The sequence below is a fragment of the Culex pipiens genome, chromosome 2 (genome assembly GCF_016801865.2).
Source record: "Culex pipiens pallens isolate TS chromosome 2, TS_CPP_V2, whole genome shotgun sequence".
Lineage (NCBI taxonomy): Eukaryota > Metazoa > Arthropoda > Insecta > Diptera > Culicidae > Culex > Culex pipiens.
In genome coordinates, this window is record NC_068938.1 from 4,518,586 (window position 1) to 4,534,911 (window position 16,326).

Genomic DNA, 16,326 nt, shown 5'->3' on the forward strand with positions numbered 1-16,326 from the left:
GAAGTTTCAAAACAATGGACAGTGAAGGAAATATACTATGTAAAGAATCAATAGTAAAAGAAAGATAGTAATTTATTAAGTAGATAAAGAAATTAACAATAGTTAATAAATAGAGGTAACAAACAAGCTTAGATTGTATTGAGGGCAATTTACAGGGAAGATGTGAAATTATTCAAATAGATAAATAAAGAAAAGACACATGATAAACAAAATTGACATGGCTGCCAAATTAAGGGATAACAGACAGTTTGTTACAGCAGCATCAATTGGTAAAATAGAGTGGAAAAGCGTTGAGAAATAAGAGAATCAAATAAGTAAAATCGAAATCAAATGGAGGATAGTAAACAGAAGCCGTTTTAGAAAATCAGTGAAACAAAATAAACAGAAGATAGCTGTTAGCTGAAATGGAAAGAAGAGAAACCCCGTTCTGCGATGCTCAGGTACATCCACAGCAGTTGACTCAACATACTGCGAATCAAAACAATACCGTCTACAATCACAAATTACTTCCCTTTCCCACATTGTCGCGCCCCTTTCTTTTAGCCGTCTCTACTCTGACCCTCGCTGGTCAAAGGTTTACGAGTCGTTTCCACAGGCCACCAGCTAGGTTACACCACAGACAAACAGACGTGACTCTCCATACAAATTATTTTTGAAATCCATCGTTCTTCATCAAACCACCAAATTACGGCGACGCCAGCGCTGCCTGGTGAGCTGATGCCGAAGCGCAGCCCAAAACATACCAATACAAACCCATTACTGTTATGTGTCATGTCAATGTATGCGTGAGATAATCAAGCCTTAACGATTGTAAACAACAACAGCTGCTTCAAAATGAGTTTGTTGTTGCTGATCGTCAGTACCCGATGGAAAAAAATAAAATAAAAATAAAAATCAACACAGACAGCCGAAGATGACGGTGGGTCGGTTCCACTGTCGGTTCCGTTTCCAATGGCAGAACCTCATGAGACAAATCATGCGCAGCACCAGCAACGATGCACCACAACCGCAACGACACAGACCAAACCACTGGTCCTCCCCGTTGCTTCCAAGTTCGGTCGAAGAATCCTCCTCCACCGACACTTTGAACCATTAGACCTGACACCAAGATACCTCTGGTCACGAAAACACCAGTAGTGGCCGCCGAAATAGAAAAATCCAATTCAAATCTGCCGGGGATGGGTGTGTGAAAACATCCGCGGGGAACGTGTCCACGGCGCAGTTAAGTTGAATGAGACGAAAAAGTCGCATAGATTCCAAAAAAACGCTGCCGCAAAATAGGTCGACGCAACATCGCTAAAAAGCCAAAAAAACACGACCAGCAGCAGCAATCCGAGTAACAGTTCACGAAGGTTAAGCAGGTTGACTCTACCACAGGATCCGGCTTCCTCCGCAGTAGCGGGCGCCTCAGCAGCAGCCTCGACATCGGCAGGCAGTTGAGTAGGCCTACCGGGTTAATAGTGGGGCAAAATGTATGTCCTCGCTAGTCTGCCGCTTATCCGACCCTGGCCGAGACTGCCCTAATCTTGTCCCGCAAAGTATGGATTGTGGATCACCGTTAGAATTCCCGAATTTCATCTTATTTTTATTTGTTTTCATTTGCGGCCTCACACGTGCTCATGCTCAACTTAGAAAAACAAAAACACACACATCACACACACTAAGAAAAGACGGGCGAACTGTCACGACAGCAGCGCCATCAGCGCCGGGTGAGTTAATGCCGAAACAAAATTGCATTTGAAATAGCCGTTTTTGGAGGACGATGGTTCGGCACTCGAGTGTCCCGTCTGTTTGTCTGTGGTTACACCTTGTCATCATGATGACTAAACCAAGCCAACGTGGAGGTAAGAAAATAGGACACTTGCAAGGAACCAGAGCCATGCTGTTTTGTCCAAACAGCACTACGGATGTAGTTGGACTCCTTCCGGGATGTTCCTCGCCTAGGTGTGTCAACCGACGAGTATCATCAGTATCATGCACCCTTGGCCTGCATTATCATAAAACCCGGAATATGAACAAAAATCGTTTTTTCGACACTTTGGCTAAATTCTGAGGGCAGATTCAGATTCGGCGGGCAAAATTACATGGAAAAACGTAGAGTTGGACAATTTTAGAATTTCGTTAGGGTGGTCCCATACATTTTTCCCTTGAAAATAAGACATTTTCAAATGAAGATATCTCGAGTTTTAAAAAAATACTCCTGGGATTTTTCAGCGCCTCTTTCGAATGCAACCTGACGCTTGAAATTTTGCCTGGGCCTTTTCAAGATATTTGAGTTTTAAATTTGCATCTCTTTTACCTTAAAATTGCTGTAAAATGTTGGTGTCTTGGACAAAGTTGCTTGGATTGGCAAGCCCAACAACTTTTCAAAAGACGAAAAAAATCCCAAAAATATTCCTGAAAATTTAGATTTTCAAAAGTTGCCCTTTTCCATTTGCAACAACTCTTCTAAAGACACCAAATCTCCAAAACGTCACCTTTTTTTTGGAAAATCCACTTAATTTTGCGTTCTGGACCACTGTGCATTGGCAAAATTTTATTTCCCGTGCATTATTTTTTTTCTGAATAGTCCTCATCAATACCTACAACTTTGCCGAAGACTTTAAACCGATCAGAATATTTCTTCAAAAAATACAAAAGATCAAAAGAGCGCAGCTATTGATAGCTTTAACTTTTTCGTGCAATAATAATTGTTTAAATAAAATCATAAAGTTCATGCGATAATTATGTCACTGAATGTGATATTTTGTTCGCACTTCTGACAACTAGAGTATACAAATCCAGGAAACCACTCGTTCCACTCTCAGTCGTATTTTCCATCAAACCGTATGAGTTATGTTTGAAAATGTTAAATGAAATTTTGTGAAAATTTTCGTAAGTCTGTTTTTTTCGATTATATTAGATTTTTCTTTAGAACCCATCGTTTAGGGTTCATGTTCATATCTATCAAATTTCTTATGAATGTGACTCAAGAGACTCTAAATTACACATTTGACCTCAAATCAAAAGTTTCCAACCCAAATTTACCAGATTTCTAGCTTTCTTTGAAATAACCCCAACATCCAAGCTGGAAACCTTAAAACGACCAAATAAAAATCATTTCTTTGTACAATTTGCATGAAAATACAGCAACAGATTGCCCGGATACAAATTCGAGCTTAAACCATTGCTAAACTTAGAGTATTTCATTTAAAAGCTATTAATTACCCAAAAGGTTCCCAAAATTATTTAACGTTTTATTCAGTAGTGCTCTAAATAAAAGTTTCATTGAAAATTAATAATTTCAAATATGCGGTGACTTTGATCACTTCCACTACAATATCATTCTTAAAGTGAGCAAATTGAATTTATTCAAATTGATTATTGGATTCTTTTATTTACTATCATATGAAATATTAACAATTAAATGTTAGTTTTTACATAGTTACAGTCTTTGTATTTTTTTTTTTTTAAGAAACATGAGAAACGTTTTAGAAACGGTAAGCTTAAGAACATTTTATACAGACAGAACGAAAGAACCGAACTCATAGTCAACAATCGAAGGCTTTCTTTTAAGATCTATTGAGAAAAGACCCAATTGTGAGCTAGCATAATTCACAATTTAATTAAGATAAACACTTGTTTCAACATACCTTCCTACAACTCCTTCGACATGTACGGCCCATCCAGCTCGTACCCCATCTTCCGATAGTAATTCCTCGTGCCAACGCCGGAAATGACCGCCAGCTTCCTGCTTCCATGCTCCTCCCTCGCAATCCGCTCCGCCTCCTCCATCAGCAGCATCCCAAAGCCCTGGTGCTGGAACTTGGTCGGATCGCGCGCGTTCACCGGCACAACCGACCCGTACACGTGCAACTCTCGCACGATCGAACAGTTGACCACCAGCTCGGGCCGGAACGTGGCCGGCGAGCACTTGCGCAGTCGCAGCAACCCCACCAAAATGTCCTGCTTGGGATCTTCGTACGAGAGGAACGTCTCCCAGCCGCCGTTCGCCACGTAATCCCGCCGAATTAGCTCGATTTCGTACGGACGGACCTTGTTGTGGATCTCCTGGATGCCGACCTCGCGGGTTCGCACGTCACGACAATCCGCGCCAAGGTCCTTCATCCGGGCGAGGGCCAGCTCGCGCAGGTTGCCGTGTTCCACGCCGGAACTGACCAACGGCATCGGGATGTCACGCTGGACGCGATAGACGCGTGTCCACGGCGGAACCAACGCCAAGATCTTCGCCACCAAATCCACCAACGTCGACGGCGGGTAACTCTTGTACCGTCCGGTTTTCCACAGCTCGTACAGCCCAGTTCCACGAATTACCAACGTCGGATAGATCTTCAACCCGTCGGCGCGAAAGTCCGGATTCTCGAAGAACTCGATAAACTGCTCAACATCTCGCTCAATATCCACATTCGGCAAGTCCGGCATCATGTGCGACACCACCTTAAACCCGGCGTCCTTGCTCATCTGGAAGCTCTCACACGTCGCCTTCACCGTGTGGCCCCGGTTCGTGTCCCGCGCCACGTCCTCGTAAACCGACTGAACGCCAATCTCCAGCCGCGTACATCCGTAAGCCAACAAATCCGACAAATGGCGATTCAAACAATAATCCGGCCGCGTCTCAATCGTTATCCCGATGCACTTGGTGTGCGACTTTTCCGAATACCGAACCGCCTCCTCCACGCTCGAGCTCGTGTGTCCCGACAACGCGTCGTGCAAATTCCGAATAAAATAGTCCCGATAATCCTCCGGCAAGCACATAAACGTCCCGCCCATCACGATAAACTCAACCTTATCGACCGAATGCCCCAGCTGCTTCAGCTGTTCCACCCGGTGGCGCGTCTGCAGAAACGGATCGTACCGGGCCCGGATCGCGCGCATCGACGTCGGTTCGTAACCCGTGTAACTCTGCGTCGAGTACTCAAAATCGGAATCCGGCCCGCCCGGACAGTACACGCAAATGTTTCCCGTCATGTTGATGTGCGGACAGCGGTGCGGCTTGCACATGACCGCCACGACGGCGATTCCACTCGCGGTCCGGATCGGCTTGGCCTTCAACTTAGGCAGCAGAATCGGTTTCGCTTCGTGCGGCACGGCGGCAATTATGTCCACCAGACGGGGAGCGCTCGGGAGGCCATAGTTGGAGGCTAGCCGTGTTTTCAACCGGTTCAGGTTGACGTCCTTGCCTTCGTGGTGGGCTTTCAAGAGTTCCTGGATGATTTCGCTGACGACGATCAACATCCGCTCGTCCCGACTTAGGCCGGCTCCTGCAATGGGAAATGTTAGCGATTAATCGTTTCAAAATTGTGCGGAATACAAACCCAGCGGTTTCTTCTTCGTCATGGTTGGAGATAATTAAAGATTTTTGCACAAATTCACGGAAAACTAATGAAATAACATAAGAATTTCACAATTTTTTTGAATCACGCGTGTTTTTGTTTAGGATTTCATCACTTTTGACACACGCTTACTGGGGGAACTCAATTTTTAAGTTCGTTCAATCAAAATGAAGTTCAGTTCATCGATCTCAATTTTGAGATGAGTTTGTTTTGATTTTATTTAGCAAATTTGAGATCACTTAACCGAACTTCATTTTGCTCGATGACTTTGATGGATCTTGAAAGTGTCAGTTTTGGACTTAGCGTTTTACAGAGTGGACGTTTTGGTAAGTTTCGTAGCGATATTCATGGACATATTTTGGCAATAAAATCATGTTTTATGTTAAAATTTCTCTGCCACGGGGCAAAGGAGAGGACGTGAGAGGATGCCAAGACCGGTCACCGAACAAGGAACGCCGGAGAACCGTTTTATGGACTGCGAGGAGGTTCTTGCAATGGCGCCGGAATATCCAGGTCGGCGGGTCGAGTGAACATGGTTAACGGCGATCCGATGATGGGAGGTGTCCCCGGAGCACGGTTCCCGTTGGTTGGTTCCAGTTTGTTCGTGCAAAACTTGTAATTCCTGTACCGGGAGGTGCGCTGATTTATTGGGCAAATGAGAAGGAGGAGGTGGTGAGGGAGGAAGGGCTGGAATAGATGCTGGATCCGGAAGTTAAACGGGTTTCGTCTCGTCGAGTGGACGTCCTTGGCCGAAGAGAGTCGCTCCACGTTCGGAGGCAGGGAAAGTGGCATTTGGGCAGTGTCGGGCAGCTTTCCAGATAAAACTCCAGAGTCCAACGGGTCGACTTTTCCTTTACGATTCTCATCGGAAGATCCAGTGCTAGCAAGAACGTTTCGTGGGCATCTTTAGCCTTGGCCAACAACAGTCTGTTGAACGTATTTATCTGCGCCAAACGGTTCTCGTAAAAGTATGACTACGGTTTGCGCCGTTTTGCTTGGATCCACTCAAATTTAAGTTCCCCTGGTAAGCGTGGCAGCCTCGAAAAATCGATCAATAATTGACGACCAAACAGGGGAATCGGATTTGAGGTCGAAAAATGATCACAAATATAAAAGAAAAAAATAAAAAAAATAAAAAATAAAATTAAAAAAAGTAATTTAAAAAAAGAACATTTTTATTTAAAAAAAAATCGGAAGATTTTATAACTAGTTACAAATATTTAAAAAATGCTATTCAAAATGCTTTTTCTTATGTTGATATTCATTTTTAACATTGTTGAAAGAGTTTAAAATACTTAGATTTTTAGTGAAAATTTAATTAACTATTTTTTAGCACTTTTTGTTTTATTTAAACTAGGATTTTTTTTTTAAATTATAATGAAAAAAATGGAGTTTATTGTTGAGGATAAGGGCCAACTCGCACTTCCCAAGAAAAGAAATCTTGAGTTTTTTTTTTTTTTTTTTGAAAGGTCTTAGCCAAGTCTAAGCTATTGTGTTTCATATGTTTATAAGACCTATTTAAAAATAAAACTCTAGAAATCAAGAAAAGGCTTTACGAACAGCAGAACAAAGGATACTGAACTATTTCTTGGGGCTTTTCTCCACCCGCTCTGGCTAATTCGAATTAAAAAGCACCCAACCGTCAAAACCAGATGTCAAACTGATGTTGACGTTTCAACACCATTATTTGACAATTGAATCCTAAAATCTAGAGTTTTTTTTCTAAAAGGACCTATAAACCATTGTCTTTCATATCTCGGATTAGTTTTCAAAAAGCCGTAAGAGCCATTGGTAAACAAAGTCCTTTTTGCATCGGTTTTCGACCAACTTACGAAAAACCAATATCAAAAATGCTCGAGATTGTTCATCTACAGGTCTTTCAAGTGCCCCAAATCTAAAATACATGAAATTTTAATTAATTTTCGAGAAAGCGAAAATTAGTGTTAGAGGTCACGGTGGCTCTTACGGCTTTTTGAAAACTTACTTTATAAGACCTATTCAAAAAAAAAAACACTGGAAATTAAGTTTAGATTTCTGATATTATTGTTCACAGCTATAAAGATTATTTTTCTGTACAAAATGACCCTTTGTTAGACCACAACGGGTTTACAAAAAAGCAAAGCAAATCACTTTAACGACCCCGGGTCTTTTGTGGTCTCTGTTGCAAGTTTTTTTTTTTTCATAAAATTATTTTTATTAGGTACTTTTCGGTGCTGGGGAGCGTTCTTTTATTACGTAACGCAGTTAGGGGGGGGGGGAGGGGGTGTCGGTGTCTGTTACGAAATGTTACGAAAATTGGGGGAGGGGGGGTGTGCTGAAAAATTCTGTTACGTAACGCAAAATTTAAGCACTCATAAAAATTTGCAAAAAGACCTTGCGTTACGCGTTACAGGGGGGGTAGGGGGGATGGCTCATCTGTTACGATTTGTTACAAAGGGGGGGGAGGGGGGTCAAAAATCCCAAATTTTGCGTTACGTAATAAAAGAACGCTCCCCTGGGACCTGGTTAGGACCGAGTCGGCTTTTGTAATTACATTTTACTTAAAGCTAAGAGTAATTCCAGAGTTTTTTTTGAAAAGGACCAATAAACCATTGTCTTTCATATCCAGGGTTTTTTTTGAAAAGGTCCTATAAGCTATTGTCTTTCATATGTTTATAGGACCTAATCAAAAAAATATCGAGATATGTTTATAGGACCTAATAAAAAAAAACTCTAGAATTGTGTTTAACCGTTGTACATACAAATTGATATAGGGCTTTAGTACCCAATTGAGAAGGTGGCTATAGGAATCTTCAGTGTTGAAAATCCGACGACTATGATTAAATTGGGTCCTAAAATGAAGCTTAGATTGCTGATATTATTGTTTACAGCGATAAAGCTTATTTTTCTGAGTACAATGACCCTTTGTACGACCACAAAGAGTGTAAAATGGATTTTTAAATCAATTTGGAAAAATTAACCTCGCGGTCCTTCTTGACAGAAAAGTTCCTACTTGACAGCTCGTTCCAAGGGGACCATAGTTGATCCATCGAAAAAATGTTGTCTAGTCAAAAAAAATTTTTTGCATTAAAATGAAAAAAAGTGATCGGAAATGGTTTTTAATCGTGTTTTTTACCGTTGTAGGGGATATATACCCATTTTAATCACTCTAAGCTGTTCAACCAATTCTCATCACTTTTGCCGTTTTTCGCAATTAAATCCACATTTTCAGATGTATCAACATTGGAGACTTGCTTGCACACTTTTATTTGAGCTAATATTTACTTTGGAACAGTAAAAAACACCTTATGAAAGCTGTAATTCATGATCAAAGTGCTGATAAGCCGAAAATAGAAATAGGCTGAAAAAGTTCCCCTACATAAAAATTGACATAGGGCTTTAGTACCCAATTAGCGATTAATCTTGCATCTTTGACTTCGTGTTTCACCCAATTTCGACCTTCCAAGCCGATTCCCCTCTCCCCCTGTCAGCCGACCCTGGGCTCACTCGACGAAACGCTGTCAAAGTGATAAAGGACTCCGTTTGTTTACATACAAAAGAAAAAAAGTTTTTCTTGAGTCTCTGTTGTTGCGGCGGCATTTTTCATCCGAAAAAAATCGGAAAATTTCCCCAAATTTTCGCGCAAATGGCTGCCGGCTGCAGCAAGTCGTTCACCTCCAAGTACGAGGAGGAGCTGTTTTACGACGTCGAGTTTGAGGACTTTTGCAAGAGCTTTGAATTTTCGGTGAGATGTTTTTTTTGTGTGTTGGCCTTGAACCGCTTGTTTTCGTAACAATTTGTTTTTTTTTTTAAGAATTCCTCTTCCTGCTGGATTTGCAACGGGTATTACGGACCGAGTTACGGGGAGCCGCTTTGCGGCACGTGTCACGCGTTCATCTTCCCGAACCATCCGAGCGAGGAGGCGCAGGGGCTGGTGACGGAGTTTTCCGACGACGAGGATTCCGGGAACGATGAACCGCCGGAGAACGGGTCCGAGGCGAAGGACCGGGACGATGAGGATGGCGGCGGGGGTGGGTCGGCGGATTCGGACGTGGAGCGGCCGCGGCCGTCGGCGCCGCGCAATTTGAACCAATATTTGGATATGCTTTCGCAGCCGCGGGATTCGGACGAGTGCCAGCAGAAGATTTGCTCACTTCCGGTCGAGGTGCTGCTGTCGATCTTTTCGTACTTGGACGATTTGTCGTTGTGGAACGTGAGCGAAGTGTGCAAGCAGTGGAAGCGGATACTGGAGGTCCACACGCCGCAGCAGATGTGGAAGAAGTATACGAAGGAGAGGTGGCCACTTTTCCAGCAGATTTCCACCATTCCGAACTGGTTGCATGTGAGGAACAATGGGGAGGGACTTCCGGTTGGGATTGTGGGACTAACTTTGAAGTTTTTATTTTGTAGATGTACGGCGCCCTGATGAATTCCTGCTTCTGCCGGACCTGCCTCATCCAGATGGCGATGAAGACGCCGATGGCGATGGGCCGCGTCAACCACATCCGGGCGAACCGACTGCGGAGCGACATCCGCTCGCTCGATCTGGACGCGACCGAGGGCATCGACGCCGTCGCGCTCGACAACCAGCTGTTCCACTGGCAGGCGTCGATTCTGGGGCCCGCCGGAAGTCCGTACGAGGGCGGCAAGTTCTTCCTCTACATTGTCATTCCCTGCTCGTACCCGATGCTGCCGCCGCAGGTTCGCTTCCTGACCAAGATCGTCCACCCGAACGTGTCGCGCCACGGCGACGTCGGAATCGACATCATCCAGCACAACTGGTCGCTCGCGTTGACCATTTCGAAGCTGCTGCTGTCGGTCCAGAGTCTGCTGACCGATCCGTTTACACAGGTTTGACTAGGGAGTCTCCTCTTCAAAAACCAGCTTCTAATTTATTTATTTTTAAGATCTGCATGGAGCCGGAACTTGGCCGGATGTACGAGGCAGACCGGCCCAAATTCGAGGCGCTGGCCCGGCGGTGGACCTGGAAGTACGCCATGTACGAGGTGCTGCCACCGCTGGAGGGACTCTTCTAAAGCACATAGTCAACCAAACAGTCGTAATATTTGTAAACAACAACTCCAGGTGAGTTTCGAATTCCTACCTTAGCTGCGCTGAAACTGGCACAAAATTACTGAACAACAAATGCTTACAATAGAGAAACACACACTTTGCATCTAACGGACAATATTGTTTCCTAAAAAAATAGTGATTAAAGGAATATTCGTCTAAAAGTATACTGAAAAAAAAGAAAACTCAACTACCGAGCAAAATGCAAAAACAAATATTTATTTAGTTTCAGTCAAAATAGTTGTAGCGAAAAGAAAAATTGTACTTTATTTAAGTTGTACAACGCAACGTTTCGACGAGTGTCAAAATTTTAGATATTTATTTTATATGTTTGGGAAGAAGCAAAACAAAAAAAAAAGGCAACGAAATTAAAAACCAAAATTTACAGTCAAAAGACCGGAATTGGGAAATGTTTGCGAAATAAACTAGATTCAGATCCCTTTCCCTCCTTTAATTCCCTCAAAATAAGTAAGAAAACCCTATCGATGTGACTGAATAAACTTATGGATGATGTGACAAAAGTATTGGAAGAGTTTCTATTGCTGATGACAATTACGGATTTCCTTTATATTTATTATTCAACAGAAAGTAACGGTAAAGTAAGGTCACTTGATTTTTAATGATTTTATTCCCTTAAACTACATTATATTCTATTATTCTATTGATCAAATGTATATCCCTTTTAACCCTTCCCTATCTTCCCTTTCCCCAATCGAAAACATATTCGGAGCGTTTGGTACGGTATGTCCACGCATCCTCCCTACCTTGTTGATTCTGCAAAATGTGAACCGTTCAAAGAATCTGTCGCTGCGATTATTGCAGCGCAGTAGGCCTGGCCGCTTTATTGTTTGCTCTGCGTTTTCGGGGTAGCTTGAAAAGAAAGAACATGATTCGTAATATAACCACAATTTATTCCAATTCTTCCAAGTTGCTTTTAGACTGGCTGCGCTTGGGTTCGATTAGATTAGAAAATCCAAGTTTTAATTCCCTGAATATATGGAACAATTCTAGTAAAATAATTTTTAAATTCGCATGGAAATTTTATTAAAAGGTTTAAAAATGGAGCAATTCCAGCCCAAAACATGAATTTTTAAGGTACTTTTTTCTCGACCCTCTCCGATTTCAATGAAACTTTGTAGACATGTTGTCCTACGCTTATATAAGCCATTTTTGTGCATATGGAGCCAGCTACACTCGATAATGACATTTGAGAAGGGCGTAAGTGTTATAAATATTATATAGCCGTAGGATCGTATCAAAAAGTCGTCAAAGACAAACTTGTAGGAAATTTGACAGGCTTTCAAAAAAAAATCACTGAAAGAAAAAAAAACACTCCACTTTTATGAGATTTTTTGATTTTTAAGTTTAAAAGTCAAATTTGAAGATGAGCCCAAGATTTTTTTTGTTCAATTTTATTGTAAAAATAGTCTAAGATGTTACAAAAAGACTCACGAAAAATGCAGGATGGAGCAACTCACCTAAAAAAATACAAAAATCATTTACTGAAACTTTTTTTTGAAAAGTGCTCTAAACGTCAAAATTTTCAAAAGCCGAATACGGGAATCGATTCTGCAGACAATTTTACATAAAAGTCTCCATATTGACCATTGTCCTAAGTCCAATCCTTGTGAAGTTACAGCGGTTTTAAAAATATAAATGTTGAAAAAATAGGGTTTTTGATGGTTTTTGGAAATTTCTATATGACAGACTTGATTTTTCAGCCTCGAAAATATTTTTCCGGAAAGTTCGTCCAATTTCCCATAAGTTTGTCCTTGACATATACTTGTATATACTGGTATATTTAAAACAATTTCTAACATATTTTCTTTTTCATTCAAATGGCATGAATTTCATTTTTTGCCTCTTCTCGGCTATTGCCAGAGTCGAGGGACAAAAAGTTTTTTAAATATTTGCATCGGCATAATATTTGGAAAATAATATCGCAACGACTTTTCATTACTAACACTTAATTTAATGATAAGATTACGCTGTAACATAAATTGTGAAGATGACATGTCACAATTATTTAAATATATAAAAAAATATCATTTTTACAAGTACCTAAACCTAGAATAACAATTGCATCGGCCTAACTAAAAAAATTTAAAAAGCTGTTGTTTTTTTTTTCAAAATATTTGTTTTAATTTTTTGTATTTTGGGACTTTTGGGATTTTTGAAATTTTCAGCAAATTTCACAATTAAAAAAAAGTAATTGGTAACCTGAAATAATTAAATTCTCTAAATCTTTTAAGATCTTTAACATTTTTAAAATCTCTAACCTTTTCTAAAATTTTTGACCTTTACAATTTATGAAATTTATACATTACAAATTTAGATCGTAATCAATAGTAAAATGTCGATCGGAATTTCTCCATGTAAGTCGTAGTTTGTTGATGTTAGATCGAAATCTGACTATTGAGAAATGTGGATCGTGAGTCGAGAAATTACGATCGAAATATTACGATCGAGTGCCTCACAAAAAATTCGAATCGATGAACATAAATTGCTCTAAATGAAACCTAATGAGCCTAATGGAAACTTTTTAAACTTTTGTGAAATTTTCTGATCTTTTCAAAATTTTCATTATTTGGTCTAAATTATGAAATAGCGAAAATTATCTATTTTAAACAAGCTTCCCTGCACCGTGCGGTACACGCGGTTCACTTGTACCTCGGTTTTGCTTTGCGCCTGCTTTATTCGGTTTACACCCGTACCCGACTCTCTCGAGCCGAGAGTATAGTGGAGAAAAGCAACTCGCGACAAAATTTTGAGGCTATGAATTTTGACAGGTATGATTTTCATAAAGTATTCGCCTCCTTTTCTCTCCCACAGAAAACTGGGGACAATGTAGCTGTCAAACTAGGCCAAAATGTTAAAGTCACTCACAAAATGAACTTTGAGTGATTTGAGTTCATTTCTGACGTCACGATTTTCTCCTCTATTTTGGTTCAACGTACCAGCGCACCACGACAATCTCGGCCCGTCGCCTCGGTTGTGTGTCTGGCACTCACCCGAGGCATGAACCCAGCATATGAACCAAGGTGCTTCACTCGGTACGAGCCGAGGTACGTGGTACGCGCTGGCGGTACAAACCGGGTTCAATACCACGGCGCGTACCACGGCACGCTGGGTTCATGCCTCGGGTGAGTGCCAGACACACAACCGAGGCGACGGGCCGAGATTGTCGTGGTGCGCTGGAACGATGAACCAAAATACCAACACACAATGGGTTCAGGCTCGTACCGAAGCTAGAAAACCAAACCCGCGGTGTGCGTTGGCACTGGCGCATGGGAAGCTTGATTTTAAACCTTTAAAGAGCTTGATTTTAAAATTTTGAAATTATTTCACAAAAGTTTCAATCTTTGATATTGAAAATCGAACAAATATTCTCAGAGATATCGTCGAAAAAATTGTAGGAAATTGTCATAATTATTTCTTTCAGAGATGAAAAAATATACAAATGAAATCCATTTCCGATTTTCGTAGAGAGTTACTACAATACTTTTAAATTATTGAAGTTGTTGTGGAATGTGCCCAATACTACCAAAATAAAAATCAAAAATATTTTGTACCGTCATCAGGGGTGACATTGGATCTGGGGGGTGAGATTGGGTCACACAAATTTCTGCATTTTTGTATGACCCAATCTCACCCCTGATGACGGTATCAAAATATTTTGTAACAACTATATGATTTAATAAAAATCAAGCCAATGAACAAACCGTAGAAAGATTTTGTTGGAACTTTTTATCGCCGTTTTCAGGAAAAAAAAAAACGAATTTCTTTTCTAAATTTAAAAAAAGGACGCGATTGTAACTACGACAGATTTATTCGGGTCAGATAAAAATTTACAACTTTATATTTTTCGTTTTCAACGCATTAAAATATTCTCTTTTTTTTGCACAATGCACTTCTTCTTATTTCCGATTGTGTTTTTTTCTGTTTTCACTTGACTCGCGAGTGTTTGTTTGTTTTTTTATTTATTCCGTGTCCGTTTGTTTTGTGTTATTTTTTCGCATCACATTCGAATTGGTTTAACCTTTTTTTAACTCCTACTCTCCAAACGATCGATCCTACTTAACGCTTAGGCTTAGCCTTACAGTTTAGTAACTGGCGAAATTGAATTGCTTCGAATGTAATTGAACTAACTAGAGATATTACGAGGAGGAAGGGGGGGGGGATTGAGGGTGGTTTCGCAAAGATGTCTTTTATAAGGTTGGTTCCATTTTGTTTTTTTCTTGTGTGAGAATTTTCTTAAATAAGCGTTTCCTTGTTTGTATGTTTGTCACACTGGTTTCATCGTCGATCCTCCTGCTGATCATCCCCTCCAGCCGTGGATGGACTATTGGCTTGGCCGTTCCGTTCCGTGTTGCCACCCACATACTGCTGCTGCTGGTAGTTGTAGTACGGACGTCCCGGCGGAGGCGCCTGCAAGATCAGTGGCGCCCCGGACGTCGAATCGACCAGCGCCATCTCATGGTTGGGAAAGTCCTCGTCCGGGAAGTCGTGATCGCAGTGGTGCTCGCCGCAGATCTTGCACTCGTACAGGTTCGGCTTGAGAGTGTTCATGATTTTCTGTTGGGGGGAAAATTTTGGTTGAGAAATGCTACGATCACTTGGAGGAGGTGATCTTACCTGGCCGAGGGTGTCGCCTTCGGCACGCGCGATCTGGTAGATCGCAAAGGCCGGAATGCACACCAGTGAGGTGGCCGTAATGGCCCAGCCGAGTCCGTGGGCCCAGCCCGGGTAGACGTACTGACCGTTGTGGTACGTCGGGGCGTCGTAGTTGATCAAGCTGAAGATCCAGAGGGACTAAAAAGAGATGGGGTTGCTTAGAGGAGGTTTATGAAATGACTTGATGACAACTCACGATCAGCAGACAGGGTGCGGCAATCAGCAGACAGAAGCGAAGGTACAGCGACGGATACCTTCCGGTCATCTGCTTGACGTTCTTGGACAGCCGGTTGATTCCGTAGAACCAGGCGATCGCGATCGTTTCGAAAAAGGCAATAAACATAATCGAGATGGATGCGGCGTAGTGGTCGATCAGTTGGAAGAAGTAGATCCCGCCCTGTATCAGGTTGGGAAGCCCGGCGAAGAAGGACACGACGCACACGATCAGTACCAGCAGTTCATGGTAGACTAGCTTGCGTTTAATCCACCGCGGGAATCCGTCCTGGATCGAGGTGACCACAACCTCAACGATCGCGAACTAAAACGAGATAATCTCGGGTTATTCAAGGTACCTTTCCACGATCACTTGATCTTACCTGACTGTTCAACCCCAAACAGAGCAACATGAAGAAGAACAAAACGGCCCACATCTGGGCCGCGGGCATCTTGGCCAACGCTTGCGGGTACACCACGAAGATCAACCCAGGTCCTCCGCTAATCACGTCCTCCACCGTGGTGTTCTGCTCCAGCGCAATGTTCCCGATCGTGGCAAACGCAAAGATCCCCACCAGCAGAGACGTGATCCCGTTGACGAACGACACGGCCAGCGTGTCGTGCAGGATGTTGTTGTTGTATTTGTTGTAGCTGGCAAACGAGATCATCGATCCAAACCCGATCCCGATCGAGTTGAAGTTCTGCGCGGCGGCGTTAATCCAAACCTGCAAAAAACAAAAAATTCCCACGATCATCACCCAAATTCCAACGAGCACCAACCAAACTCACGTTAGCCCGTCCCAACTCACTCCAGTTGGGTCGGAAAAAGTAGTTCAGTCCCTTATCGGCGCCCTCCAGCGTCAACGATCGCCCCAGAAACACGATGATCAGCACAAAGGGCAGCGTTGCCGTCAAGTAACGCACCTTGGCCGATGACTTGATCGACTTCCAGATGGCAAAGTAAACCAGAATCCACGCGCAGATCAGACACGCCACCAGCTCCCAGCGCATCCCACCCGGATATTCGATTCCGTGGCTTATCTGGAGGACCTTGTTC

General features: G+C 42.3%; 3 protein-coding genes across 5 annotated transcripts in view; 1 reads left to right on the forward strand and 2 right to left on the reverse strand.

Moving 5' to 3' along the window:
- The window catches only part of LOC120412450 (elongator complex protein 3-like), a 164,553-nt gene extending 159,080 nt beyond the window's left edge, over positions 1 to 5,473 (reverse strand). The window contains exons 1-2 of one of the 2 annotated variants that reach the window (XM_039572914.2): positions 5,316 to 5,473; positions 3,633 to 5,261 (exon numbers count right to left, since the gene is read on the reverse strand). In XM_039572914.2, coding sequence (XP_039428848.1) covers positions 3,637 to 5,261; positions 5,316 to 5,337 — 1,647 coding nt within the window. In that variant the 5' untranslated portion in view covers positions 5,338 to 5,473 and the 3' untranslated portion in view covers positions 3,633 to 3,636. Of the gene's footprint in view, positions 1 to 3,589; positions 5,262 to 5,315 lie in introns of those variants that run through there. The other variant, XM_039572913.2, reaches the window with a different exon arrangement.
- A 3,374-nt stretch (positions 5,474 to 8,847) lies between these two features.
- On the forward strand, positions 8,848 to 10,853 carry LOC120412495 (uncharacterized). Its single transcript, XM_039572990.2, has 4 exons — positions 8,848 to 9,057; positions 9,127 to 9,654; positions 9,723 to 10,163; positions 10,220 to 10,853. The coding sequence occupies exons 1-4, from the start codon at positions 8,959 to 8,961 to the stop codon at positions 10,346 to 10,348; spliced, it is 1,197 nt and encodes a 398-aa protein (XP_039428924.1). The 5' UTR covers positions 8,848 to 8,958; the 3' UTR covers positions 10,349 to 10,853.
- A 3,339-nt stretch (positions 10,854 to 14,192) lies between these two features.
- The window catches only part of LOC120412478 (sodium- and chloride-dependent GABA transporter ine-like), a 38,985-nt gene continuing 36,851 nt past the window's right edge, over positions 14,193 to 16,326 (reverse strand). For both annotated transcript variants that reach the window (XM_039572967.2, XM_039572968.1), the window contains 5 exons: positions 16,059 to 16,326; positions 15,653 to 15,994; positions 15,253 to 15,594; positions 15,018 to 15,194; positions 14,193 to 14,957 (listed from right to left, as the gene is read on the reverse strand). In XM_039572967.2, the coding sequence (XP_039428901.1) occupies positions 14,679 to 14,957; positions 15,018 to 15,194; positions 15,253 to 15,594; positions 15,653 to 15,994; positions 16,059 to 16,326 (1,408 nt within the window). In that variant the 3' untranslated portion in view covers positions 14,193 to 14,678. The remainder of the gene's footprint in view (positions 14,958 to 15,017; positions 15,195 to 15,252; positions 15,595 to 15,652; positions 15,995 to 16,058) is intronic.

Bases quoted from the DNA above. Each gene is read 5' to 3' on its own strand.
- LOC120412495 (XM_039572990.2), top strand. From the start codon at position 8,959: ATGGCTGCCGGCTGCAGCAAGTCGTTCACCTCCAAGTACGAGGAGGAG. The intron at 9,058-9,126 runs GTGAGATGTTTT...TTTTTTTTTAAG, and splicing joins GCAAGAGCTTTGAATTTTCG to AATTCCTCTTCCTGCTGGAT. The intron at 9,655-9,722 runs GTGAGGAACAAT...TTTATTTTGTAG, and splicing joins CCATTCCGAACTGGTTGCAT to ATGTACGGCGCCCTGATGAA.